General features: G+C 46.7%; 2 protein-coding genes across 7 annotated transcripts; one reads left to right on the top strand and one right to left on the bottom strand.

Annotated features, from left to right (window-relative positions):
• The first annotated feature begins 15300 nt into the window (after window positions 1-15300).
• On the top strand, window positions 15301-25534 carry LOC112881570 (50S ribosomal protein L19, chloroplastic-like). 6 transcript variants are annotated; one of them, XM_025946321.1, is made up of 7 exons: window positions 15301-15655; window positions 20672-20752; window positions 22816-22982; window positions 23085-23279; window positions 23407-23493; window positions 23566-23699; window positions 25056-25534. In XM_025946321.1, exons 3-7 carry the CDS (start codon window positions 22824-22826, stop codon window positions 25156-25158), a joined length of 678 nt encoding a protein of 225 aa, XP_025802106.1. In that variant the 5' UTR covers window positions 15301-15655; window positions 20672-20752; window positions 22816-22823; the 3' UTR covers window positions 25159-25534. The 6 variants fall into 6 exon arrangements, with proteins under 6 accessions (XP_025802106.1, XP_025802105.1, XP_025802104.1 ...); XM_025946320.1 differs by having other exon boundaries at window positions 22810-22982; XM_025946319.1 differs by having other exon boundaries at window positions 20667-20752.
• LOC112880916 lies at window positions 18091-22504 on the bottom strand. The gene is made up of 3 exons (XM_025945643.1): window positions 22371-22504; window positions 19456-19508; window positions 18091-19271 (listed from the first exon to the last, which is right to left on the bottom strand). The coding sequence occupies exons 1-3, from the start codon at window positions 22502-22504 to the stop codon at window positions 18091-18093; spliced, it is 1368 nt and encodes a 455-aa protein (XP_025801428.1).
• Window positions 25535-25667: the final 133 nt, after the last annotated feature.

Genomic DNA, 25667 nt, shown 5'->3' with positions numbered 1-25667 from the left:
GGTATGTCTTCCTCAGCTCATCCTCTCGCTCCCAGGTAGCCTCCTCCTCGGTGTGATGACTCCACTGAACACGGCACATCTTGATCTTCTTGTTCCTAGTAACTCTCTCAGACGTCTCCAGAATCTTCACTGGATGCTCGGTGTAGGTCAGATCCTCCTGTACTTCCAACCCTTCCAATGGTGCTTGCTCTTCCGGCACTCTCAGGCACTTCTTCAGCTGGGATACATGAAACACATCGTGCACTCCTGAGAGGTTGGGAGGCAACTCCAAACGGTATGCTACCTCACCTTTCCGTTCCAACACCTTGAATGGACCGATGTATCGAGGGGCTAGCTTCCCTCTCACATTAAACCTGCGAATTCCCCTCATCGGCGAGACCTTCAGATACACATGATCACCCACTGCAAAGGTCAGATCTCGATGACGAACAGCCGCGTAGCTCTTCTGACGAGTTTGTGCGACCCTCAGGTTCTCTCGCACCTGCTGTATCAGCTGTTCTGCCTCCTCAACAATATCTGGACCAAATACCTACCTCTCACCAATCTGATCCCAATAAAGCGGAGTCCTGCACTTTCGACCATACAGGGCCTCGAAAGGAGATTTCTTCAGACTGGCCTGATAGCTGTTGTTGTATGAAAACTCGGCATACGGCAGGCATTTATCCCAGCTGGTACCATACTGAATAGCGCAGGCTCGAAGCATATCCTCCAACACTTGGTTGGTTCTTTCTCTTTGCCCATCTGTCTAAGGATGATAAGCGGTGCTGAAACGTAGCTTCGTATCCAACGAATCATGCAACTGCTCCCAGAACCGTGAAGTGAACTGAGATCCTCCGTCAGATATGATCTTCTTCGGAACACCATGTAGACAGACGATCCTAGAGATGTACAACTCTGCGAGTCTAGCACCGGAGTAAGTAGTGTTCACTGGGATAAAGTGAGCAACCTTCGTCAACCGATCCACTACTACCCATATGGAGTTGTACCCTTTCTGAGTACGAGGCAATCCCACAATGAAATGCATAGTGATCTCTTCCCATTTCCACTCTGGAATCTTCAACGGCTGCAATAGACCTGCTGGTCTCTGATGCTCTGCCTTGACATGTTGACAAGTGTCACAGATAGCCACGTACTCCGCAACGGAGCGCTTCATACCATACCACCAGAATCGTTCCTTGAGATCATAATACATCTTCATGCTGCCAGGATGAATGGAATATGCCGTATCATGAGCCTCACTCAAGATCAGCTTCCTGAGATCCTTCACATCTGGTACACATATCCGACCCTTGTACCACAAGGTACCCTGATCATCCTCTCTGAAATGAGGTGCCTTGCCAATCTTGAGCAATTCACGGATCTCCTGCAGCTTCTTATCTTCTTTCTCATGCTGCCTGATCTCTGCCTCTAGGGTGGGTTCTGCCTCAAATGATGCACTCGAGGTGTGATGCAAGAAACCCAGACTCAACTGCTCAAACTCCTCGCATAACTCCTGAGGCATCTGAAAAGCCATGGCCATGTTAACATAGCTCTTCCTGCTCAGAGCATCTACTACAACATTGGCCTTGCCCGGATGATAGTGAATCTCCAGGTCATAATTTTTGACCAACTCTAGCCATCTTCTCTGCCGCATGTTCAGCTCATTCTGAGTGAAAATGTACTTGAGGCTCTTGTGATCGGTGTAAATGTCACACCTTTGCCCAAACAAGTAATGCCTCCATATCTTCACAGCATGCACAACTGCGGCTAACTCCAGATCATGAGTGGGGTAATTCAGCTCGTGCCGGCGCAATTGCCGCGAAGCATAAGCTATGACTCTGCCTTCCTGCATCAAAACGCAACCGAGACCATCCCTTGAAGCATCACAATATACTGTGAACCTCTTGCCCTGGTCTGGCAGAGTAAGGACTGGTACCGTAGTCAACCTCTTCTTCAGCCCCTCGAAGGCCTTCTGACGCTCACCAGTCCAAGTGAAATCTGCACCCTTCTCTAGCAAGGAAGTCAAAGGCTTCGCAATCTTGGAGAAATTCTCAATGAACCTCCGATAATAACCTGCTAAGCCCAGAAAATAGCGGACTTCCTTCACCGTCTGCGGAACCACCCAGTCAAGTACATCCTTCACCTTTCCGGGGTCCACAGCAATACCTCCCCTGGAGATGACATGACCGAGGAATGGAACCTCGTCAATCTAGAATTCGCACTTGCTGAGCTTAGCATACAGCTTGTGCTCTCTGAGCCTCTGCAACACAAGCCTCAGATGTTTCTCATGCTCTGCTTCTAACTTGGAATATACCAGGATATCATCAATGAATATCACCACAAAGGTGTCCAGATAATCCATGAAAACCTTGTTCATCAGAAGCATGAAGAAAGCCGGAGCATTGGTCAAGCCAAAGGACATGACCGTATACTCGTATAGCCCATACTTGCAAGTGAATGCCGTCTTCGGGATATCCTCAGAACGAATTTTCAGCTGGTGATAACCTGAACGCAGATCAATCTTCGAGAATACACAAGTACCCCGGAGCTGATCAAAAAGATCCTCAATGCGGGGCAATGGATGCTTGTTCTTGATGGTGACTGCGTTCAGATCCCGATAATCGACGCACATTCTCTTCATGCCATCCTTCTTCTCTACGAGCAATACAGGAAAAGCCCAAGGAGAGAAACTGCGACGGATATAGCCCTTGGCTAGCAACTCATCGACAGTCTTCTTAACTTCCTCATGCTCAACGGGTGCCATACGGTAGGGCCGCTTAGCAATCGGAGCTGTGCCAGGCAAGAGATCAATAGAAAACTCAATGTCGCGGTCAGGCGGCATACCTGGCAGATCATCCGGAAAGACATCCGGAAATTCAGACACCACGCGAATACCATCCGTGGGTCTAGCCTCCATCTGACAAAGAATTCCAAAAGGCTCCGAAGCACTAACTGTGACCTCCTATCCATCTGGTGCTGACAAATGGACAGTCCTCTGAGCACAATCAATCTTGACACCCCATCTAACAAGGGTCTCCATTCCCAAGATCACATCAATACCCACCGAGTCGATGACAATAAGCCCGGTGCGAAACCCTACCCCCCTTATGATCAAACTAATCCTAGAACAGATAGAGCAGGTATGGATCTTACCTCAGGTGTGGTAACTACCATAGGAGTCCTCATGCAGGATACCGGTATATGATGTTTCTCAGCAAATGACCGAGTAATAAACGAATGCGTAGCACCAGTATCGAAAAGAACTGTAGCAGGGTGGGCATTAACCATGAACGTACCAATAACCATGTTGGGAGCCTCGGCCGCTGACTCGGCCGTCACGTGGTTCACCCTGCCCTGAGAGGGAGCCTTGGGCTGAGCTGGGCGCCCCTGCTGTCCAGACTGCGCCTTCCGGGGACAGACGTTGCGTAGTGTCCCGGCTCGCCACAGTGGAAACACACCCGTGGGAGTGCTGGAGCCTGCTGCCTGGCAGGAGGAGTAGGCACTCCTTGCCGCGGAGCTGGTGGAGCCGGTGGAGCAGAGCGTGCAGGAGGCGCTGGAAGCCTCTGGCCCTGTCCTGCCTGCTGCTGCTACTGAGGACAAGGCGGGTACTGCTGCTGTCGCTGCTGGTAAGGCTAGATCTGCCTCTGCTGCTGCGGGTACTGGTACCGAGGCCGAGTGTTGCTGCCAGACGCAGCAGGAGCCATCTTCCTCTTCTTGTCCTCAATCTCCCAGCGCTTGCGCCCGTTGTTGAGGGCAGCATCAACCAGATGGTTGAAGTTGCCGAAGCGGTGGTTCATGAGCGCGTACTCCAGGTGGTCATCCAGTCCCTCCCTGAAGCGCTCCTGCTTATCGCCATCATAGGCGACCTCAGTGGGGGCGTAGCGAGCGAGCTGGAGGAATTGATCACGATACTCGATCACCGTCATAGCTCCCTGAAATAATAATCACCGGAATGAGAGAATGGAAATGACTCCGCATTTCTTGTAACAAGGGTGGGTTCGAGCTCAAGAAGAAATTTGCGGAAAGATTTTACTCCAATTTACCTGCTTAAGCGCAAGGAACTCCTTGTGCTTCATTTTCATCACTCCAGCAGGGATGTGGTGGTTCCTGAAACGTTCCCGGAACTGGACCCAAGTGAAAGCGTCACGGTCCCGACCTAGATAGGACTCCCACCAGTCAAGGGCCAAGCCTCGCAGCTGCCCTACCGCGAATATGACTCGCTCCCTGTTGTCGCACTGAGCGACATCCAACTGACGTTCCACTAAACGAAGCCAGTCATCAGCCTGGAGTGGATCATCCGCATGGGAGAACGTCGGCGGGTGTCCTCTCAGAAAGTCTGCACGCCTGTCGCGGGGCTGCGGCGGTGGAGGAGGTGGTGGCTGAGCGTGGATCTGCTGCAGAGACTGAACAGTGTTGTTCAGAGTGGCCATCATCTGCATCTGGAGCTGGAAGAACTGCTCCGGAGTCAGAGGTGGAGGCATCGGCAGCGGCTGGTCGGTACTCTGATTGTTCTGCCCCTGCTGGCCAGAACCGGTGCCGGTGCTCCTGGTGTTAACCATCTGTTTGCAGTGGAGCGAAATTTATAAGAGACAGATATTGTACAACTTCTGGAAGGAAACTCTGACAGGATAAAGTAGGGAGTAAAGAGTGTACGGTTTTAACCCCCAACGATCTATCTCAATTTTTATTACTTAATTCAAGTTTTGCGTTAAAGTCGATTTGCATGTACAAGTTTAACTACTGGACTATGCAATCAACCAAAGATCCAAATCAAACATTTGCACAATCACAAACATTCAATATTCACATCTTAGCCGAGTTTATCACTCCACTCGACTAAAACAAACGGTGCTCTAGCATATTTTTGCAAAGGCATCCTAGACTTATGAGGACAGACAGAAAATTACAGGCCACGTCTACTGAAATTATCCGACTAATTCTCGGAAAATGCAGAGAGGGTTAGCAAAATCGGGGTTTAGAGCTCAAGGAATAGAAACAGAAATGAATGTTTGAGTTTTGCGGAAGTAAGGCAAGCGGAAGGAAATCCCTAAACTCGATCATTTCTATCTAGGCTTCGTCCTATAGCTGACACGGCTCTGATACCAATTCTGTCACACCCGATTTATAAGAACATAAATCGAGCAATCATATATGCGCCAGGATCAAGTCATGCATATATACAACAGAATCATCAAGATATCACAACACGTATCTCGAAATAAAAGCGTATAGATTATAAATTAATATCTCTATTACAACTGAATCAAGAATCAGTTCAAGGAATGCGGAAGCGCAAAATAAATACATGAAGAATAGGGCGCCACAGGGACGTCAAATGGGAGACATCGCCTAGAAATCATCGAGTCCGCTGATGTAGTTCTCCACGTCGCCTGGTGCTGAGCAGCAGTCGAAGATATCCTAGAGAGAACAGAAGAGTAGAGAAGGCAAGTGTGAGTACACAACTTGTACTCAACAAGTATAACACGAAGTATGAGGCTCTAGGGTTAGCTGACTCAACTGCATTAGCTTTTAATCTTGGCAAATTTTATTAAAGCTAATTACTACAAGTGGATGAATTACCATGACCCAAGTTACATAATAATTAATCAAAATTAACCATGAATCTACTGAGAACCAAACCAAACCACCCAAGGTAGATTCCCACTAATCAGACGGAGGATCTGGGCCGCTCATGACCGTGAGCACGGCTAGTATACCAGTTTTACACTCTCGAGAGGTTGCACAACTTTACCCACAAGTCGTGAGCCACGCTAGTTTTCCATCACACTTCCTTAGGTGAGATGACTAGCAAGCACACTACGAGACCGTTACAAAGAACACATTGGTAAGGTGTAACCGCTAAGGATTCTGGATTAGCGACTATGGAGCAAGCCTCGAGGGGGTACAAGACACACAGCATAGACCAAGCCTCGTAGCGCGAGGGCCATAGAAGCTTACCACCCCTCTTACCCCGCAGGTAAGTTACTCCCAAACCAAAATGACCTAATTAGTAAGTCAAGACCGTCCCATTCCAGTCTTGTGGTTGCGCGGTTGTCCCAGGTTGTCGCTCTATGAACCGGTCCTTATGGAGAGTAGCCAACCAAGCACTAAGCACTGTGCTGGCCCCCTAAACCATGCTTCTAACAAAAACATATTTTAAGAGACGTGAGCCGCTCAAGCACACAGCACAGAGGGCCACTCTCAGGATCAAGTTACATATAACCATTAATCAAATTTAATTTAAGAGAACCGAGATGTGTGAGAGCGCAGCACCTAGCAAAACTAACAAAAATGCAACCCAAGGTATATATATAAAGGATAAAAGTGGCTAGGAAATCCTTATAGGCAGACAGTATTAAAATGCAGTATGGAATTGTATTTAAAAGTGATAGGATGTTCATGTTATACTTGCCTTCTCCAAAGTTCTCCTGCTGCTGCTCAAACTGCTCTGCAGAAAGGGGCTCCTGGTACTCGTCCAAAGGCTCAGCGTCTACTCACGATCGCAACGCCAAAACATGATCCAGCACATACACATTCATGCAAATAAAAACAAAAGATAAGAAACAGTACAACATTACATGAAAACAGCACACAAAACCATGGTAGAACTGTTCTACGCATTACAACGATCGCGTGAGCGTGAAAACCACTTAAAACGGAGCTAAGACGTGAAAACTAGAGCTAAAACAAGGTTCAGGGGCTTTTCTGTAAGAAAACAGGAAGTCCTAAGGGGTTCTGCGCAAAAACTGAGGACTAGAACGGAACTAACCCATAAACTTCGAGTTTAGACTGCAAAACCACGCGCCCAGGGACAGCGGACCCTATTTCTGGAAAGTTCAAGGGCTTCGGTGCAAAAACAGGGGCTTAACTGGAATTATCTTTGAACGAAGGTGGACTGCGGGTTGATTCCAAGGAAGCTCAGGGGCTCTTTAACAAAACTGCCACGGCTGAAGGGGTATCTTCCAATCTGGGCCGTCGGATCTGGATCAGACGGTTCGGACCCAATCTAGTTCGGACAGTCCGATCTGCACGGCGGGGGACCGGACACGTCCGATCTGACAGAACGCGGCCGGCGGGGTGGGGGTCGCCGGAGATCGGTTTCCACGGCGGCGCGCCACCGAAGCTGGGTGAAATCAATGCTCCGGGGGTTAGATCGAACGGGGCTTGTGTCTGTCGCGATCAGCGTGACACGCGCAATCCACCTCGGGGTTGTTCGGAATTGCGCGCGCGGCGGCGGAAGCGGGTTTGCGCGGCGGAGCTCGCCGGCGGGCAGCGTTCCGGCTACGGAAACGGGCTAAGGTCCACGACATCTAGCGCAAAAGGACCGAGGGAACGTGCTGTTGCTCACCGAGAGCTCGAACTGGCCGGTGAAACAGCGCAGAGTGGTCGGCGGCGAGGGCCGAGCGGCGAGGACAAGCGGCGCTCGCGGAGGAAGACGATGCAGGGGCCTCCGTGCTTCTGGTTACCGTGGATCGACTCGGGGTGGTGTTGTGAAGGTAACACGAGAGTTAGAGAGTACGGAAACACGCCAGCGGCGATCAATTTTGGTAGCGGCCGAGCTCACCGGCAATGGCGGTCGTGGCGAAATTCGACGGCGAGAGCGAGCTGGGCGTGGCTAGGGTTGCGGTCGCGGTTTCAGGAAGTCACAGGAGAGGTGGCCTGGTATCTTAAGAGGCGGCGGGGATGCTCTAGGCGTGCGTGCCGCGGACTCTGCGGTGAAAGCGGATCGCGCAACGGATTTGCGCAATCCCGGCTTTGGAGGCTCGGCTTCTAGAAGGTGAGGGCGCCAGCGAGACTGGTCAGTGGGCTTCGAGCGTGCGCACTGGGGGCGGAGCGGGGCCACGGGCAGCGAGGGAGCGGCCGGGACGGTGGAGGAGAAACAGGGGAGGTCGGGCACGAGGAAGAAGAAGGAAAAGAAAGAGATGGTCACCGACAGGTGGGGTCGAGCTGGGGGAATGACTGAGAAAGAAAGAATGACAGAGAAAAGAACGGGAATGACTGAGAAAAGAAGAAATGACTGAGAAAAGAAGGAATGACTGAGAAAAGAAGGAATGACTGAGAAAAGAAGAAATGACTGAGAAAAGAAGGAATGACTGACCAACTTTCTTATTTCCTTCCCTTTTCTTTTTTTCCAACCAACTCAAATCTATTTGAATCCAACTCAAATTTGAATTCAACTCCTATGCACTCAACCAAATAAAACTTATGCACCAGCATGAATGCACAAACATGTTGAACCTAAAATAAATTTTAATTCTTTGTGAATTAAATTATAAATAAATGCAAGCTAGGCAAAATAAATCCTCAGAAAATTACTGGAGCCCAATTAAATTCATTATAAATCTCGAAATTTTACCTTAGGGTGTTACAGCGGTTGTCCCAGGTTGTCGCTCTATGAACCGGTCCTTATGGAGAGTGGCCAACCAAGCACTAAGCACCGTGCTGGCCCCCTAAACCATGTTTCTATCAAAAACATATTTTAAAGAGACGTGAGCCACTCAAGCACACAACATAGAGGGCCACTCTCAGAATTAAGTTGCATATAACCATTAATCAAATTTAATTAAAAAGGACTGAGGTGTGTGAGAGCGCAGCACCTAGCACAACTAACCAAAATGCAACCCAAGGTATTTATAATAAGGATAAAAGGTGGCTAGGATGTCCTTATACAACAACAACAACAACAACTTAGCCTTTTGTCCCAAGCAAGTTGGGGTAGGCTAGAGATGAAACCCACAGAAAACAAGAATAAGAAACACAAAAAGTGCACAAGCCAAAGGAAGAGTTAGGGGTTAAACAAAAAGTAACAAAGGTCACGGTTCAGGTACATTAATTGCTAATCTCCAAGCGCTCCTATCCATAGCTAATTCCTTAGCGATATTCCACTCCTTAAGGTCTCTCTTAACCGTCTCGTCCCAAGTTAGTCTAGGTCTACCTCTACCTCTCTTTACATTATCGCCCCGCTTTAAAACTCCACTACGCACCGGCGCCTCGGGAGGCCTCCGTTGTACATGTCCAAACCATCTCAACCGATGTTGAATCAACTTCTCATCGATAGGTGCCACCCCGACCCTATCTCGAATCTCTTCGTTCCGGATTCTGTCCCTTCTTGTATGCCCGCAGAACCAACGCAGCATACGCATCTCTGCTACACTCAGTTGCTGAACATGTCGCCTTTTTGTAGGCCAACATTCAGCACCGTATAGCATCGCTGGGCGAATCGCCGTCCTATAGAACTTACCTTTTAGCCTCTGTGGCACCTTCTTGTCACAGAGGACGCCCGAAGCCTGCCGCCACTTCAACCACCCGGCTGAAATTCTATGTCTAACATCTTCATCAATGTCCCCATCTTTCTGAAGCATTGATCCTAGATACCGGAAAGTATCCTTCTTGGCCACCACTTGACCTTCGAGGCTAACGTCCCCATCCTCATGCCTAGTCGGGCTAAAGTCGCACATCATATACTCGGTCTTGGTCCTACTCAGTCTGAACCCCCTCGACTCTAACGTGTGTCTCCACAGCTCTAACTTCATATTAACCCCTACCCTACTCTCATCAACTAGCACCACATCATCAGCAAAGAGCATACACCAAGAGATATCACCCTGTATGTCCCTTGTGACCTCATCCATCACCAAAGCAAATAGATAAGGGCTCAATGCTGACCCCTGATGTAGTCCAATTTTAATTGGAAAGTCACTGGTATCGCCATCACATGTTCGAACACAAGTCATCGCATCCTTGTACATATCCTTGATGAGGGTAATATACTTAGTTGGAACTTTGTGTTTTTCCAAGGCCCACCACATGACGTCTCTCGGTACTTTATCATACGCCTTCTCTAGGTCAATAAAGACCATGTGTAAGTCCTTCTTCTCCTCTCTATATCTCTCCATCAACTGTCGTACTAAGAAAATCGCCTCCATGGTTGACCTCCCAGGCATGAACCCAAACTGGTTTTGGGTCACCCTTGTCAATCCTCTTAGGCGATGCTCGATAACCCTCTCCCAAAGTTTCATCGTATGGCTCATCAGCTTAATCCCCCGGTAGTTAGTACAACTTTGAACATCTCCCTTATTCTTGAAGATCGGTACTAATATACTTCTCCTCCATTCCTCCGGCATCTTGTTTGACTGGAAAATTAGGTTAAAAAGCTTAGTTAACCATACTACCGCCCTCTCGCCCAGGCATCTCCACACCTCAATGGGGATGCCATCGGGACCCATCGCTTTACCTCCCTTCATTCTCTTCAAAGCCTCCCCGATCTCTGCCTCCTGAATCCTCCTCACAAAGCGTCTGTTGGTATCATCAAATGAGTCATCCAACTCGAAGGTAGGACCCTCATTTTCCCCATTAAACAACTTGTCGAAGTATTCTCGCCATCTGTCCTTGATCTCCTCATCCTTCACCAGAAGTCGATCTGTCCCATCCTTGATGCATTTGATTTGGTTTATGTCCCTTGTCTTCCTCTCGCGGGTCCTAGCTATCCTATAAATGTCCTTCTCTCCTTCCTTCGTACCTAGCCGTTGATACAGATCATCAAAAGCCTGACCTTTCGCTACACTTACAGCTCGCTTTGCAGACCTTTTCGCTAATCTATATCCCTCGATGTTGGTTGCGCTCTTGTCGAGGTGAAGGCGTTTGAAACACTCCTTCTTCTCCTTAATAGCCCTTTGCACCTCGTCATTCCACCACCAAGTCTCTTTCACTTCCTGCTTGCCTCCCCTACTCACACCAAACACTTCTGAGGCCACCTTCCGAACACATATCGCCATCTTTAGCCACATATCATCTACATCTGCTACTTCTTCCCAAGGCCCCTCGCCTAGCATCCTCTCCTTAAACGCCTGAGCCTCTTCCCCTCTAAGCTTCCACCACTTCGTTCTCGCAATCTTGGCACGTTTGTCCCGGTGGGCACATACCCGAAAACGAAAATCCGCCACCACAAGCTTGTGTTGGGGGACAACACACTCCCCAGGTATCACCTTACAATCTAAGCAGGCACGTCTATCCTCTCTCCTAGCAAGGATAAAATCGATTTGGCTCGAGTATTGTCCACTATGGAAGGTCACTAGATGGGACTCCCTCTTTCTAAAGAGGGTATTCGCTAACAGCAGGTCGTAGGCCAACGCAAAATTCAAAACATCCTCCCCCCCCTCGTTCCTACTACCATACCCGAAACCCCCGTGTACTCGCTCATATCCTACATTAGTCGCACCCACATGGCCATTGAGGTCTCCTCCTATGAAGAGCTTCTCACTGATAGGCACGGTACTAACCATGCTATCAAGATCTTCCCAGAACTGACTCTTGGAGCTCTCACTAAGACCTACCTGAGGGGCATAGGCACTGATCACATTCAGAGCCAAATCTCCAATAACCAACCGCACTAGGATAATCCGGTCGCCTTGCCTCCTAACATCTACAACTCCATCCTTAAGACTCTTATCGATCAAGATGCCTACACCATTCCTACCCGAGGTTGTCCCCGTGTACCAAAGCTTGAAGCCAGAACCCTCCAATTCCTTCGCCTTCTGACCCTTCCATTTAGTCTCCTGCACGCATAGAATATTTACACGCCTCCTAATTGCTACATCGACTAGCTCTCTTAACTTACCTGTTAGAGACCCTACGTTCCAACTACTTAGACGAATCCTAGTTGGCTCGGCTAGCTTTCTTACCCTTCGCACCCGTCGAGAGAAATGCGAAGACCCTTGCTCATTTTTCACTACACCCGGGCGCAGATGTAGCGCGCCACAGAGGCTGCGACGACCCGACCCTTGCTCACTTATCATCGTACCCGGATCACGATACGACGCGCCCCTAAGGGGATGACGACCCGGCCCTTGCCCATTTAACACCACACCCGGGTTCCGATGTAGCGCGTCGCTAAGAGGGTTACGCCCCAACGAATTTCTTATGGGTTTCATTTCCATTAGAGTGGCTGATTTTTTACGCTGGTTCGCCAAACCTAACACAACCCTCCACATTTTCTCATCGCGGGCTTGGGACCGGCAACGGCAGTGTTTAGGATGTCCTTATAGCCATACAGAATTAAAATGCAGTATGAAATTGTATTTAAAAGTGATAGGATGCTCATGTTATACTTGCCTTCCTCGAAGGTCTCCTGCTGCTGCTCAAACTGCTCTGCAGAAAGGGGCTCCTGGTACTCGTCCAAAGGCTCAGTGTCTACTCACGATCGCAACACCCAAAACATGGTCCAGCACATACACATACATGCAAACAAAGACAAAAGATAAGAAACAGTACACCATTACATAAAAACAGCACACAAAACTATGATAGAACTGTTCTACGCATTATAACGATCGTGTGAGCGTGAAAACCACCTAAAACGGAGCTAAGACGCGAAATCTAGAGCTAAAACAGGGTCCAGGGACCTTTCTGTAAGAAAACAAGGGGTTCTAAGGGGTTCTGGGCGAAAACCGGGGACCTAAACGTAATTAAAGGCTAGATCTGGGGTCTAACCCGTAAAAACACCGGGGATGGACGGCGGGTTCAATTTCTAAAGAAACCAGGGGTCTAAACACTAAAAACTGGACTAATCTGCAAATACTTCTGAATGGCATAGGACTGCGGGTTGATTCTAGGAGAGTCCAGGGACTCTTTAGCAAAACGACCAGGCTGAACCGGTATGTTCTAATCAGGACCGTTGGATCGGGATCTAGCGGTATGGATCAAAGGGAATGGGGGTCGGGGGTCCGGGCGGCGGCGATTGCTCGCCGGAGACCACTCCCGTGGCGGCAGCTCGCCGGAGATGGCCGATCTCGGCCGTCCGGGCCCCATTTTGGACGAGATCAGGCCCTGGAGGAAGCTCGCGGCGTGCGTAATACATCTGGGAGGTTGGCACGGGTCTACAGCGGCTGAGACGGCACGCTCGGCGGCGGAGGCGGGTTGGTGCGGCGACGCTAGCCGGTGCGCACGCATTCGGGCTGCTCGGGCTCGAAGCGTTTGCGAACAGGTACTGAGTGCGTGCACGGTGCTAAGCAAGCCGGAAACAGGGCACGCCCGACAGTGTAGGGGGCTCGCCACGGCGGCCTGCGGTTCGGCACGGTGGCGGTCACTGGTGAGCGGCGGTCCGGTCATTGCGGGGAGCTAGGGACCACAGCAACTAACGCAAAAAGATCCTGGGGACGATGGGATGCTCACCGGGGCTGGAATTGGCCGGAGGCGGGGCGAAGCTGCCGGACCACCGCGGAACAGAGGCGGCTCCGCTGAGCTTCAATGCGCGGCGGCGGCGGCTAGGGTTCGCGGCGCTTCGGTGGGCTGGGGTTCAGAGGCGTGTGCGGGGGCCAATTAAGGGCCGGAGCGGGAGCTGGGCGTGCGTGCCCGGGCTGGCGAGGAAATCACGGCGGTGACCATGGCATGCGGAGGAAGCGGATCACGCACAACGGCCCCGCGCGATATTGGCTCGGGTGGCGGAACTTCTAGAAAGAAGGGGGGGGGGCTCGGGCGCCGGCCGGGGTGCGGGCTCGGGTGTGGGGCAGAGGAGCGGCCCCAGGGTGCAGAGGCGCGGCCGGGCAGGCGGTCAGCGGAGCAGAGAGCAGCGTGAGGAGGAAGAGGAAAGAACTGACGTGCGGGCCGTGGTTGGCAGAGAGGGAAAAGGAGAGAGGAGGCGCTCTGTTGGCTTTGAGCGGGGCAAGCGCTCGGCCCAGGAGAGGGGGAGAGCGGGGAGAGGCGAGCGCACGTGGGCCGGGCCGGCTGAGCGCGAGAGAAAAGAGAGAGGGGGAGAATGGACCCGCGCGAGGGAGGGCCAGCCCAAGGGGAGAAAGGGAGCAGGCCGGGCTGCCTGGGCTGCGATCTGACTTTGCTCTTTTATTTCCTTCTCTTTAACTTTTCTACTCCTTTTGAAACTCAAATCTATTTGGATTTCAAAGGAACTTTTGAATTCAAACCCTGTGCACTTATTCCAATAAAACATATGCACCAGCATGAATGCACGAACATGTTGTTCCTAAAATAAATTTTTAATTACTTGTGGCATAAAATTAATTTAAAAGTAAGGTAATTTAAGGAAAACCTTAGAAATTTTATTTAAGCCAAAATAAATTTATTAAAATTTAGGAAAATTACATTAGGGTGTTACACTTGTGTTGCCTTCTATTCGATCCAAACGATCTTCACTGTTCTGTGGGTTAGTTTTAAACTGAACAAATTATATTGTTTATTTTCGTGTGTAGTTATTTTCGTCTAGACTATATTATTTATTTTGCTGGTGCGGTGAATGTTCAATTGAGCAATTAATTTTTCCTGAGATATTATATGATGCAGCTCTACTAAGATAGTAAAAAACAACCAGTGTGCTCCTCTAAATCCCGAAGCAAGGTTGAGTGAAGAAGGAACATAATGTCTTTGTTTTCTTGCCACCCGGAGAAGTATGGAGCTTTTGGCCATAGAGTTCAGGGTTCATTTCCTAAGGGTAAGGGTGGTTCGGACAGGACTCAAGGTGGCAATTTTCCCGGTGGGGGCGTATTCCCATGGGAACCCGACCCGACGGGGTGGTGACGGGGTGCAAAATTCTCCCATGGGGCAAACAGGGCGGGGGAATTCTATTTGTCGCGCGAGCTGCTGCGCAGCATCGTGTCGCACAAGGCTAGAAGTTGAGGCACGCCTCCTTTCTCTTGTTCTGTTGTTGTGGAGGCCCATTTAGACACCGTTGGCTTCTTTCTTTCTTTTTTCTCCTCCTGCTATTATTCCTTTCTTTCTGCCTAACAGTTTCAAATAAAAAAATATTTCCAACATTCTGAAATGTTTGAAACATTTGGAACATTCAGAAATTTTTATAATTATTTTGAAACAATTTTTTGAACAATTCGGAAGGCTCAGAATTTTTTCATTGTTTTTAGGAACATTAATATTTGGAACATTGTAAAATGTTCCAATTCAATCCGAAATCGTTTTGATTCTTAATTGTTTGAAAATTCGGAACATTTTTATTTATTCTGAAATCATTTCGAAATATCTCAGAACCTTTTGAAACAATTACAAATGTTTAATCGGCGTTCAGCTTTGCCAACGACTTAATGGGCCTCCAGTATGGCCCCGGTAGCTTCCACGAGCGCGTGCCCCCGCCGTCCGCCCTTCTGCGATTGAATCCCCCCGACATCGCAGCAAGCGATGTATAGACGGCCCCACCGGGACGGGGGCCCGAAACAGTAACGGGGCGGGGAGGGGGAGAAGGATTTCCCCGCGGAGGCACCACGGGGACCCGCAATTCTCGTGGCCCATTAAAAATGCACGGCCCAGCAGCTCAATACCAAATCCCTAGCGTATAAATAACAGCTCCCAAACCCTAACACACATATTCCCTTCCCTGGCTCCCGCAGCCGCAGCTGCAGGCGAGCAGCGGCAGCCACCCACACGAGTGCGAGACGCATCGAGCGGGACGTGACTCGAGGGCCGGTCGGCCGGACGCCGGAAGTTTCGCTGCGCCAGTGAAGAAGGCAAGCTGCTGACGCCACTGTCTGCTCCGTGCTGGCCGGCGGAAGATCCACGATCGGTCGCTGCTATTCTCCAAATCGCCTTGCAAATCTTCACCCGCCCCATACGCTGGCCATGTATTAGTAGTGAGCTGTGCGCTTGATCTGTTAGCTTGTGGCCTTGTGCTCCATCTGTTAGCTTTGGTCTTGCGTATTTGTGCTCGATCTGTGACGATGTATGCGACTCGTGCTTCAATCTATGTCTCTTTACTTCTGATTTAATTGTTTTGGATTTCTATTTTGCGATTCATTTGCTGGGTGGTTTGATCGCCACGGGGACCCGTCGGGGTTCGGGGACCCGACGGGGTCGGGGACGGGGCATGTTTCTCCCCCGATTGGTGTTTCGGGGCCGGGGCGGGGATCAGAGTTCGGGGAGCGGGCGGGGGAGCGGCCCCCGCCCCGCCCCGTTGCCATCCTTAGACAGGACAAGGGTGCTAGTGTTTACTTTGGCTGTAAGCAGAGTTGATGGCAACCTCAATCAGTCTTTGTCCAGCCTGCTCGGCTGCAATTCTTGTTTGCGTGTTGAGGAACGGAATGATCAGGATGGATCACTCTGTATTTTTTTTAGGGCCAGTTTGGTAGAGCTCCAACTCATCCTGATTCTCTGTGGGAGCTGATTCTCTGATAGAAGTGATTCTGTGGCTGAAGGTGATTCTCTTTGATTTTCTAGCATAAACTTTTAAAATCAGGATGGAGAATCACTTCATAGAATCAGGAGAAGCTACTTTTTTCAGCTCCCAGCCTCTTAGTTCGTTTTAGAGAATCACTCCACAGAATCAACAGAGAATCACTTCTCTCTGAAAAACTGTTTGGCAGAGCTCTTGCTGGATTCAGCAGAGAATCAGCTTTGGGAGCTCTGCCAAACTGGCCCTTAGTCACAATTGTAGTTTAGGTTGGCTGCGATTCTTATTTGACGGCAAGCACCGCGTGTAACACGCTGGCTGGACCAGTGCAACTTAGTAGACCTGCTTTTAACCAATGTTCTAACTCTCCGGGTAAGGGCTTTAGCGGTTCAGTTTTTGAACAGCTACATCTATAGAATAGAGTAAAAATTTTAATATAAATGATAAGCTAATCAATTATGCAGCCTTGCCATACAGGTTTAAGTTCATACAAAACTAAATATCAAGTTTCAAGATCACAACTTTAGTACTTTACAGATTAAAAAATAGTACAATTCACAGATTAAAAAATAGTATAATACAGCTGATACAATTCTTAATGTCTACTCATCAGTCATCACTACCAGTGGCACAAGGAGACTTTCCAGATTCAGAGGATTCTATTAGAATGTCTCCATCACCATCTTCGGAGTTAGATGAGGACTGCTCATCCGGAGCATCACGCAGCAAAGATTGGAGGCTCCTAAGTTTCCTCTTCTGCTTAGGGCACACATTTCTCTTCCTTTTTTCCTGTACTTATGCTTGTGGTGTTGATTCTACTTGCGATGGCACAAGATGTGTTGAATCTACTTGCGATGGTCCATCTTGCACAATACCAGTAATGAATTCATTTTCATTATCACCCACAGCATCATCTAATTCCCTCTCCAAAGGATCTTTGCCTTTGCTCTCCCTCTTGTTCCTTAGTTTGGAGTTGAACTTCACAAAAACAAGATCTCTCATCCTATCATGATGTAATCTATTGTGCTTCTTTGTATGAACCTATAGGTTGAAAGTAGAAAATTTGCAAATTGTAATGACAGCATTGGAGAGCAAAGGCTGCAGATTTTTTAACACTTATGTGATACTGATACACAGGGATGGCAATTGGAGAGCTAAGCTTGCTGATATTAGAATAACAAAAGTGTTTATTGATTGAAAACAATTTATGACTGAAACATCTAGATGTATTTATCTAACTGTACATGTATTTGCAAAGGTTTCAGTGAAACATGTCATAGATGTATTTATCTAGCTGTACAGAACAAAGGTTTAAGGCACACTTAAAGCTGATTGCTTTTATACTAACTATGATCAAGAAAGTTTAGAATAAAGTATCTATAAATAAGCTGATAAGTACCTGTTCAAAAACAGGCTGATGAACTGCAGGTCAAATTCAGAATTCTTGATGCCAACTTCCTTAGATTTGGTGTGCTTGTGCCATGGTTTAGCCACCACTTTGCTGAAAAAAGTTAATAAGAGTTACACATAGCTGGCAACAAATAACTCATATTCATCATGACATATACTCATATTAGATTCACCTGGATTAAAATTCTTGTTTCTCCTTTGCCTTACGGCAATCTCATGTCCAAATGTCCCTTGCTGATCCTGGTATGCGTTGAGCTCTTCAATTATATTGTCCTGAGTTTCTTCATTCTCAACCAGCTTTGTAATGCATTCAATCACACCAGCTCTAAAGGATCCATCATGCTCAATCTCTGACTTCTTGGGGTAACAGAAGTAAGGATTCAAATAGTAACCAACCAAATGTAGTGGAGTCTTGAGCTTGTTGTCCCACCTTTTATCGATGATATCCCAAACAACTTTGAAGCGACTCTCATCATTATCAAACCTCTCAGAAATTTTTTTCTTTGCCTCAACCATTAATCCATGGAAGAAGCCCATTGCCGGGATATCACTGTCCATTCTTCTCAGCACATTAGCTATTAGTTCAAAGAAATTAACAGCAATATCAACATTTTCCAAAAGCTTTCAGATCTGACCACTTTGTTGGCTTTCTTTCCCTTGGCCTTCTTCAGGTAACCCATCTCATTGAGTTGGTCTGATCTAAACAACCTTGTCAATTCCTTCTTGTTGTCTAGCAAGCTTTTTAGATTCAAATAAGCAGTGGCAAAGCGAGTAACCCCAGAGCGAACCAAATCTTTCTTAAGATATTGTCTCATCAAATCCAACACCCTTGTGTGAGCATACAAGAACACAGTCACTTGTCTTGCACTAGCAATAGTTTTCTCAACTGATCCAAGCTTTCCAATATCCTCTAGCATGAGATCTAGGCAATGAGCAGCACATCCATTCCAAAATATTGAGGGCCTCTTTGCTGTCAATAAGCTTGCTGCTGTTGTATTGACACTAGCATTATCAGTCACTACTTGAACAATATTTTTCTCTCCAATATCTTCTATGTATCTATCCACAAGCTCAAATATATATTTTCCATCTTTCTTCTCACCTGAGCAGTCCACTGAATCCAAGAAGCAAACCCCATGAGCACTATGCACAACTAAATTCATCACACCCCTTCCCTTTCTATGTGTCCATGCATCTGTCATAATTGTACATCCACTGAGCTCCCATGATTCCTTATGGTTCTTAAAACCATCTAGCACCTTTTGCTTCCTTTTCCGTAAGAAAGGTCCACCCATCTCATAAGGGCTAGGCCCTCTCAAACCTCTGCCAAACTGTCCAATGGCCTCAAGCATATGGGCAAAGCTAGGTAGGGTAACAGTGTGGTGTGGAATGCTAGCTTCATAGAAAAACTGGCATATGTACTCACAAGCTCTATCCCTTCTCTCTTCTCTTTTCTGAGTTGTCAATTTTGTTTGAACCTTATTGTTGAGGTTCATTTGAACAGACTCCTCTATGGAAGGAGGCTTGCAGTACTTCTCAATAGGGCCACCACCTGCCACCGATCTGGAGCTACTAGCAGCTTTGCTTGGCTTTGACTTCAGTACGAGAACTTCATTTCCCTGATCAAAATCTTCTTCACCATTGCTTTCATCTTCCAAGATATCTATATCAACTTCATCTTTGTCCCTTTGCTTTTCTTTGGCTTTCTGATCCTTTTCTTCTACCTTCTTTGTGAACAAAGCAAACATCTCTTCCTTCACTGAAGTTGGAACTTGTAAACACTTTTTAACATTGAATCCTTTAATGCCAGCAAGATGATACTTAATTCTTGTAATCCCGGCAGTGCAAAGCTTATCACAGTACATGCACTTCAACCAATGCTTCTTGGATGCATCTGGGCAATAATAATGTGCCCATGCAGGGTCATCGGAGTTAATAACAACTTGTGATTTTGCTGAATTTGTCACTGAGGCAGAGGTTGCACTTGATGGGTTCCCTGTACATCCACAAAATACAATATTTCAGTCATGTTTATTTTTATGTCAATGTCAATATAATTCACTAATTGCAAAGTGAAAAAATGAGGATATGTTCTCTGTACAAGTCTTCTAGATGCTTAATTTCTTATCCAATATCATAAGTACCCAGTTCAGATTCAGAGCTTTATAGGCAATGTCCACATAGTAGATTGTTCAGAATGTGCAATATATGTTTCAGATGTGCAGAACTGCAACTGTTAGCGTTTATCTTAAAGAACTGCTGCTGTTTGTTCTAGAATTACCACACAAAACACATACACGTTTGACAGTTGGAAATGACTCGGCAAATACGAGATGGAAAGGCTTCATCTTGTTCATTTCTGGAACCCAAATACCACCACTCATCTACTGCATTATCAGATTCTACGAGGACTGAAACTAAGGACTGAGTACCCACACATATGTAAAGTGTAAACCAAAAGCTACGAATCTGTAGTTCTATACTTCAGGAATTGAATATGCCAGGAAGAGGAGGAGAAACATGCCTGTTGGTGTTGCCTGCTCTTGGCCGGCCTGAGACATCGTTGCAGGCGGCGGCGTAGCAGGCGGCCGGCAGCAGCGAGCTGCAAGGAGGAGTCGTCGACGGCGACGTAGCAGGCGGCCGGCACCAACGCAGTGGCGACCTCGATGCAGAGGAGGGCGAGGAGCTGAGGAGGTGTGCGTGCTGCGCGCGGGCACCGGCGAGCTCGGCGTGGGCGCTGCTGGCTGGTTCAGGGAACCAGATCCACCGCCACCGCCGCCATGGGACGCACAAGAGATAGGAGAGAGGTAACAGATGGGGAAAGCACGCTAGGGTTAGCCAGTTAGGCTAACCGAATACTTTTGGGCCGGGGAAAATTTGGGCCGCACCCAAATTTCAGATTTTCAGTGCGCAGGCTTCTTTAACGGCCGCTATTTCATGGCCCATTTAGCGGAAATCTCCAGCTAAGCTCAGCTATTAGCGCATTTCAAATCTTAGCGTTAAAAGTCTATTCTCCTAGCTATGCTGCTTCCAAACAGCTAAATCCGGCTATAGCGGCAGCTATAGCCAGAGATTTAGAACATTGCTTTTAACACATAAGAGTAACAGCCACTTTAATAGCATATATGATATCTCTTGTATTTCTCTTGGTCAGGCCAGTGAAGATTCAGCTTGTATCTTCTTATTACCGAGTCCAAGTTCAGAACAGTCATCTTCAGGCCAGCTTGGAGCCTTGAACTGGTGAGTTTGCAGTCTGCACTTGACTATCTGTATACTACTGAATACTGGCATTGATAGTTTGATACTGCAGCTTGTATCTTCTTAACTGTAGAAAATGTTCTATGATTCTTACTGAAAATTTAGCAGAGGCAAATACAAACATTAATCTGCAATAAGAACCAACTGCCTGCACTTGGTAACATTGTCTTTTAACTCATGCTGGCATTGATAGTTGTTTCATGCTAGTTAACTGAAAATTATTTAGGACTGTGCCAACTATATTAAGGTTGCAACATCAATTTCTAACTCATGGTGGTAGATTTTCAGGTGTATAATTTTTTTTTGTTATGATGTTGTCATTCTGTATATGTGTGGAGAGAAATAGATAGAGAGCAGAGAAAAGTGCTTGCTTCAATGTCTAGAGAGAGAGAGAGGTGCTTGCTGGAGTGTGTATGTTAAGGGCGTCGGCGCCCAAGACAGTAGGGCCTCGGCTCCGTAGTTCGTAGCCTCGGCTGGTAGAGGCGGCGGGGGTTTTGCCCGTCGGCCCAATGGTGAAGGGGGTGAGATTAAGAGGAGAAAGAGGGAGATAAGAGACGGGTAATTCTTTCTTAATCCCAAAGGAGTCCCGATTACATCTATTATATAGGCACTTAGCCCTAATTCTAGCTTACCATGCAAACCAATCAAGTCTTTATCCTAATCTTGCCTAACCACTCGGCGGTGCCGGTGGATGCTGCACCTGGGCGCGGGACCGGCGCTGGTAATGCCGTCCCCACATGACAGTGTAGAGAGAAACACATGTATCTGCTACCTAGAGAGAGGTTATTGTAAGAGAGATGAGAGAGAAGGTCATGTATGTTAGAGAGTGGAGAGAGGGAGGGAGAGAGGGAGGGATTGCATGTCCAGGAACAAATTCTATATTTTGACACAACCAAACAATATTTGGAATTCAATTCGAGGAAAATGTTTCTATTTTTATCCAAAAAGAGAGAGTAAATTGTGAGAAGGGTGTGTGTGAGAGAGGGAGAGAGAGATTGCATGTCCAGGAATAAATTCTATATTTCAACACAACCAAACAACATTTGGAATTCAATTCGAGGAAAATGTTTCTATTTTTATCCAAACAGAAAAATTGAATTGAATCATATTCTAGAAATTTATTTCCTATTGAATCAAATTGCTAGAATATGTTTCATGGAAAGATTTTCAATTCCAGGGATCCAAACGGGCCCAAGAAATTATGTGATTCAGATTTTGTCCACATATATAATGGACTATAATTATACACATTAACTCTCCATACAAAACAACACCCTCGATGATAATTCTCTACCAAATCCCATTAATCACTTACGTGACTTACCATTTATTCTCGTGACTTCACGATCAAAATTATTTAACATGCTTTAATAAAAGGGTATACATGCTAACTATATCTTTTTTTATCTGGCTTGAACTGCCTTACAAAATCCCAGAATCCCTTGTAGCTGCGGACGAAGGAAGTATTTCAACATTTTTGCCTTTTTTTTAGATGGGCAAGTCCAACAGCGTTGTTGTTCTTTAGGCTGGCTCCCTGCTGTGGGCCGTGGCTCGTGTTGCCTATTGGGTTACCCAACCGAGTCGTTGTCACACGACGTACCACATTATCAGTGATTCCTCCCCCAGCCCTCCTCCCCTCTCCGCCTCCGCCGCCGCGCTGAGCGCGCCGCCACCCAGGCCATCCTTCAGCCTCTTGTTGTTGTCTTCCTCCACCTCTCTCCGCGGGTGTCGCATGAGCGGACTTTGACTGACCGCGTCAGCTGGTGATGATGCCCTGGCTTGATTGATGTAGATGTTTCTTCTCTTCCGTAATCTGTTCCGTGCCGTGAGCCCTCAAATTCAAACCCTCCATCCCTTCGAGTTTGTTGCGGATTTTGTGTGTTGCGTTGCGGTGTGCTTATTATTCGGTTTATTTTTCAGAAATTTCGACCAAGGTTTTTCTAGGGTTTATGTGATACTCGTCCATTCCTGCCCTTCCTGCAGGAATGCAATCTAACTGCTTGATCTGATCTCAGTTTACTGTGCAATTTCTAATCAAGGTACAGGCCTCAGGATGCAATCTTTGCTCCGGAATGTCTGCCAAGCCGGAAGCCGTTTAGCTGCTGCGAGGCTCCTTGAATTTGCTGCTCCTGTAGCCACACAGCAGATGGCTACCCAGTCATCCTTGGCCATCCAATACCTCAGGCCTTATGGATTCAGTTGTCCAATCGGGGTAGGATTCTGATTAGAGATACGCGCTGTGGGGATTCCCCTCTGTCCCTGTTATTTTAATTTGTCTGCATCCTTTATATGGGTTCAATTTGTCTGTGTGCAGAGTCAGATCATTCCCTGTGGTGGTGTTCCTGCCGCCTCTGGTTTCTGCGCAAGAGCTCTCCCAGTGAGGGGTTTCTCGGCGGTGGGAAATGCTGAGGTTGCTTCGGACGATGAGGTTTCCAGCTCTCCTGCTGTGGCGCACCCCCCAAGGATCAAGTTCAAGAGGCTCGACAAGACTGCCAGGCACATTATGAATGTAAGCTCCCAGTATGAATGCAAGCTTAGTGTTACTTGCAGGAACTATATAATATCCGGTGACAGTAATGTTACCACAAAAACATAAATCTATCTTATTAGTATTTGTTATTTTTTTGACTTTGCAGATCTTGAACAAAGAGGCAGTTGAAAAGGTCCGCTCTGAGAGGGAGATTCCTGATGTACAACCTGGATGTATCATTCAAATGAGATTGGTATAGCAATGTGCATTCCTGCTTTAGTGCTATTTAGGCATGTTTGTGGTACTGATCCTGTGCATTAAACAGCAAGTTCCTGAGAACAAACGGCGAGAGTCTACATTGAAAGGGATTGTGATAGGAAGGCGTAATGCTGGGATCAATACAACTTTCAGACTGCGTAGATTAGTAGCTGGTATTGGAGTTGAGTCTGTCTTTCCACTGTAAGTGAAACCACACACGCGATCCTCTACTCCATTTTAATTCTATGATGCTTCTCTCCGTTTTAGTTTTATGCTGCTTCGTTTTGGAACTCATCATGCTGAGGGCTGAGATTGATGTGCTTCCTCATTCTGTAATATCCTTGTGCTGCCAGAATTAACTACTTGGTCATTCAGATCTGACAATCATTCAACAAACACTAAATGCCATGTTTTTAGTGGGCCGTTTCACCCTATCTGTTATGATGGTGGAAAGGGGACTTCTTATGCTTTGTTTGTACTTAACTTCACAATTTTGTTACATACCCTGACAAATTAAGGCCAGTGAAACAAATGTGTGTAATTCCTTCACGCGAGAGATATCTGGATGTTTGCAAAACTGGGAAAACTGTACTCAGTTAGTCAGGCAGGTGTCTTGCTGGTATTTGCTGACTTCATAATGTTCCTTCATAGTTTCTCATTCACTGATGAGAATAAAACGAACATAAAAGGAAATAGCTTAATTGTAGTCCTTCCATTTGTTTTGAATCCGTGAATACTATGTTCTGAACCATACTATGATACACACTTAGTTAATGTCTCGTAAGTGAATGATTGTCTAGCAAAGAGCAATAGGCACATACTTATTCCTTTGGCCAACTTGTAGAATGATGGATACAACTGCTTGTTCAATATTATGTTTTATCCTATTACTAATGGAGTCTGTAGTTTCATAAACAAGCCATCCAGTTGTGTTCAAATCTCAATTGTTCTGACTTCATAGCATCATCTTTCTTCGCTCTACGGTTACTGCAGAAATAAATAAATTGGAAGAATGATATAAGTAGTACTTGCTGTAGGTCATCTGGGCCATTGATGAATAGTATTAAATGTATGCAAATATAGTAATAGATAAATACATTGAACTACTTTTGAAGACAAATGGAGCCATACTATTTTCAAAAGTTCATTTGAAATCATAGATTGACACAGAATGTTTAATCGTATGGAATGCGCATAACCCAAACTGACAGTTGTTTGTGACTAGAGGGAGTAGTTTCTATGCCTTTTCTTCATTTATTCACAGGATCTTCAATTTGTAATATTCAGAATAAGCATAAGTTGAAGGTAAACGTGAAAGATTACATTCTCATGCAGCTTTGCCAGCATATGTTATAATTCTAGTTCCTCGTGTGCTTGTACTAAATTACATTTTCCATTGTTTGAAGGGCAGTCCGGCTTTATTACATTTCATAGTTTGAAGGGTAACCTGCCTTCGTTATGTATTGTTGTTTGAATGTCTACCTGCCTTTCTCCTAAAGAGCTATGAACTATTTTGTTTAGACTATTTTCTTGATGCAACTTCTCTTTCTCCTTCAGCTACTCGCCAAACATCAAAGAAATCAAGATCTTGGACAGGAAGAAAGTCAGGAGAGCTAAGCTATATTACCTGAGGGACAGGATGAATGCACTTAAGAAATGAGACAGATTTCAGCTTGTTGTTTTTTAGGATTTTGTCCTGTGGATTTGCATGGTTTCAGAAGGTGCAAAAAGTTGCAGTTTGTGAATCACATTGTTATAGTTCCAATTTTGGAAGGCATGGTTTGTAGTTCCCATGCTTGGTTTCAAGCAGCAAAAGTGCTAGTAGAGATGCCGCTTTGTGACTCAGAACTAACATATGTGGATCAGTCCTGTCTGAGTTGCAGATGCTACTGTAGCCTCAGTGCAGAAATAATCTTGCTCAGATCTATAGCTTCACTTTATCTTCAACTGTAATTCTCTGCCCTTTTATTTTGCGAGGACATTCTTGTTACTACCTGTTTGTGGATGACACAGAAAAGTTGGAATGTTTCAGCTCACCTTCCTGATGTCACTATCAGCAGTTCTTTTCACCAATAATTTTCGAGTGCAATTGTCCTCGTCTAGTACAAATTTTTACTGGTGATGAATTTCTTCAAACAGAGCCCATTTTCCCCCGTGGGTAGCTGATGT

The sequence above is a fragment of the Panicum hallii genome, chromosome 2 (assembly GCF_002211085.1).
Source record: "Panicum hallii strain FIL2 chromosome 2, PHallii_v3.1, whole genome shotgun sequence".
Taxonomy (NCBI): domain Eukaryota; kingdom Viridiplantae; phylum Streptophyta; class Magnoliopsida; order Poales; family Poaceae; genus Panicum; species Panicum hallii.
The sequence above is the reverse complement of the archived record's forward strand: the minus strand, read 5'-3'. Positions and strand labels throughout refer to the sequence as shown.

Bases quoted from the DNA above. Each gene is read 5' to 3' on its own strand.
- LOC112881570 (XM_025946321.1), top strand. From the start codon at position 22,824: ATGCAATCTTTGCTCCGGAATGTCTGCCAAGCCGGAAGCCGTTTAGCT. The intron at 22,983-23,084 runs GTAGGATTCTGA...GTCTGTGTGCAG, and splicing joins GATTCAGTTGTCCAATCGGG to AGTCAGATCATTCCCTGTGG. The intron at 23,280-23,406 runs GTAAGCTCCCAG...TTGACTTTGCAG, and splicing joins CTGCCAGGCACATTATGAAT to ATCTTGAACAAAGAGGCAGT.
- LOC112880916 (XM_025945643.1), bottom strand. From the start codon at position 22,504: ATGCGACACCCGCGGAGAGAGGTGGAGGAAGACAACAACAAGAGGCTG. The intron at 19,509-22,370 runs GTACGTCGTGTG...GTGGATGTACAG, and splicing joins GAGGAATCACTGATAATGTG to GGAACCCATCAAGTGCAACC. The intron at 19,272-19,455 runs GTTGTTATTAAC...TTCCAACTTCAG, and splicing joins CAAATTCAGCAAAATCACAA to TGAAGGAAGAGATGTTTGCT.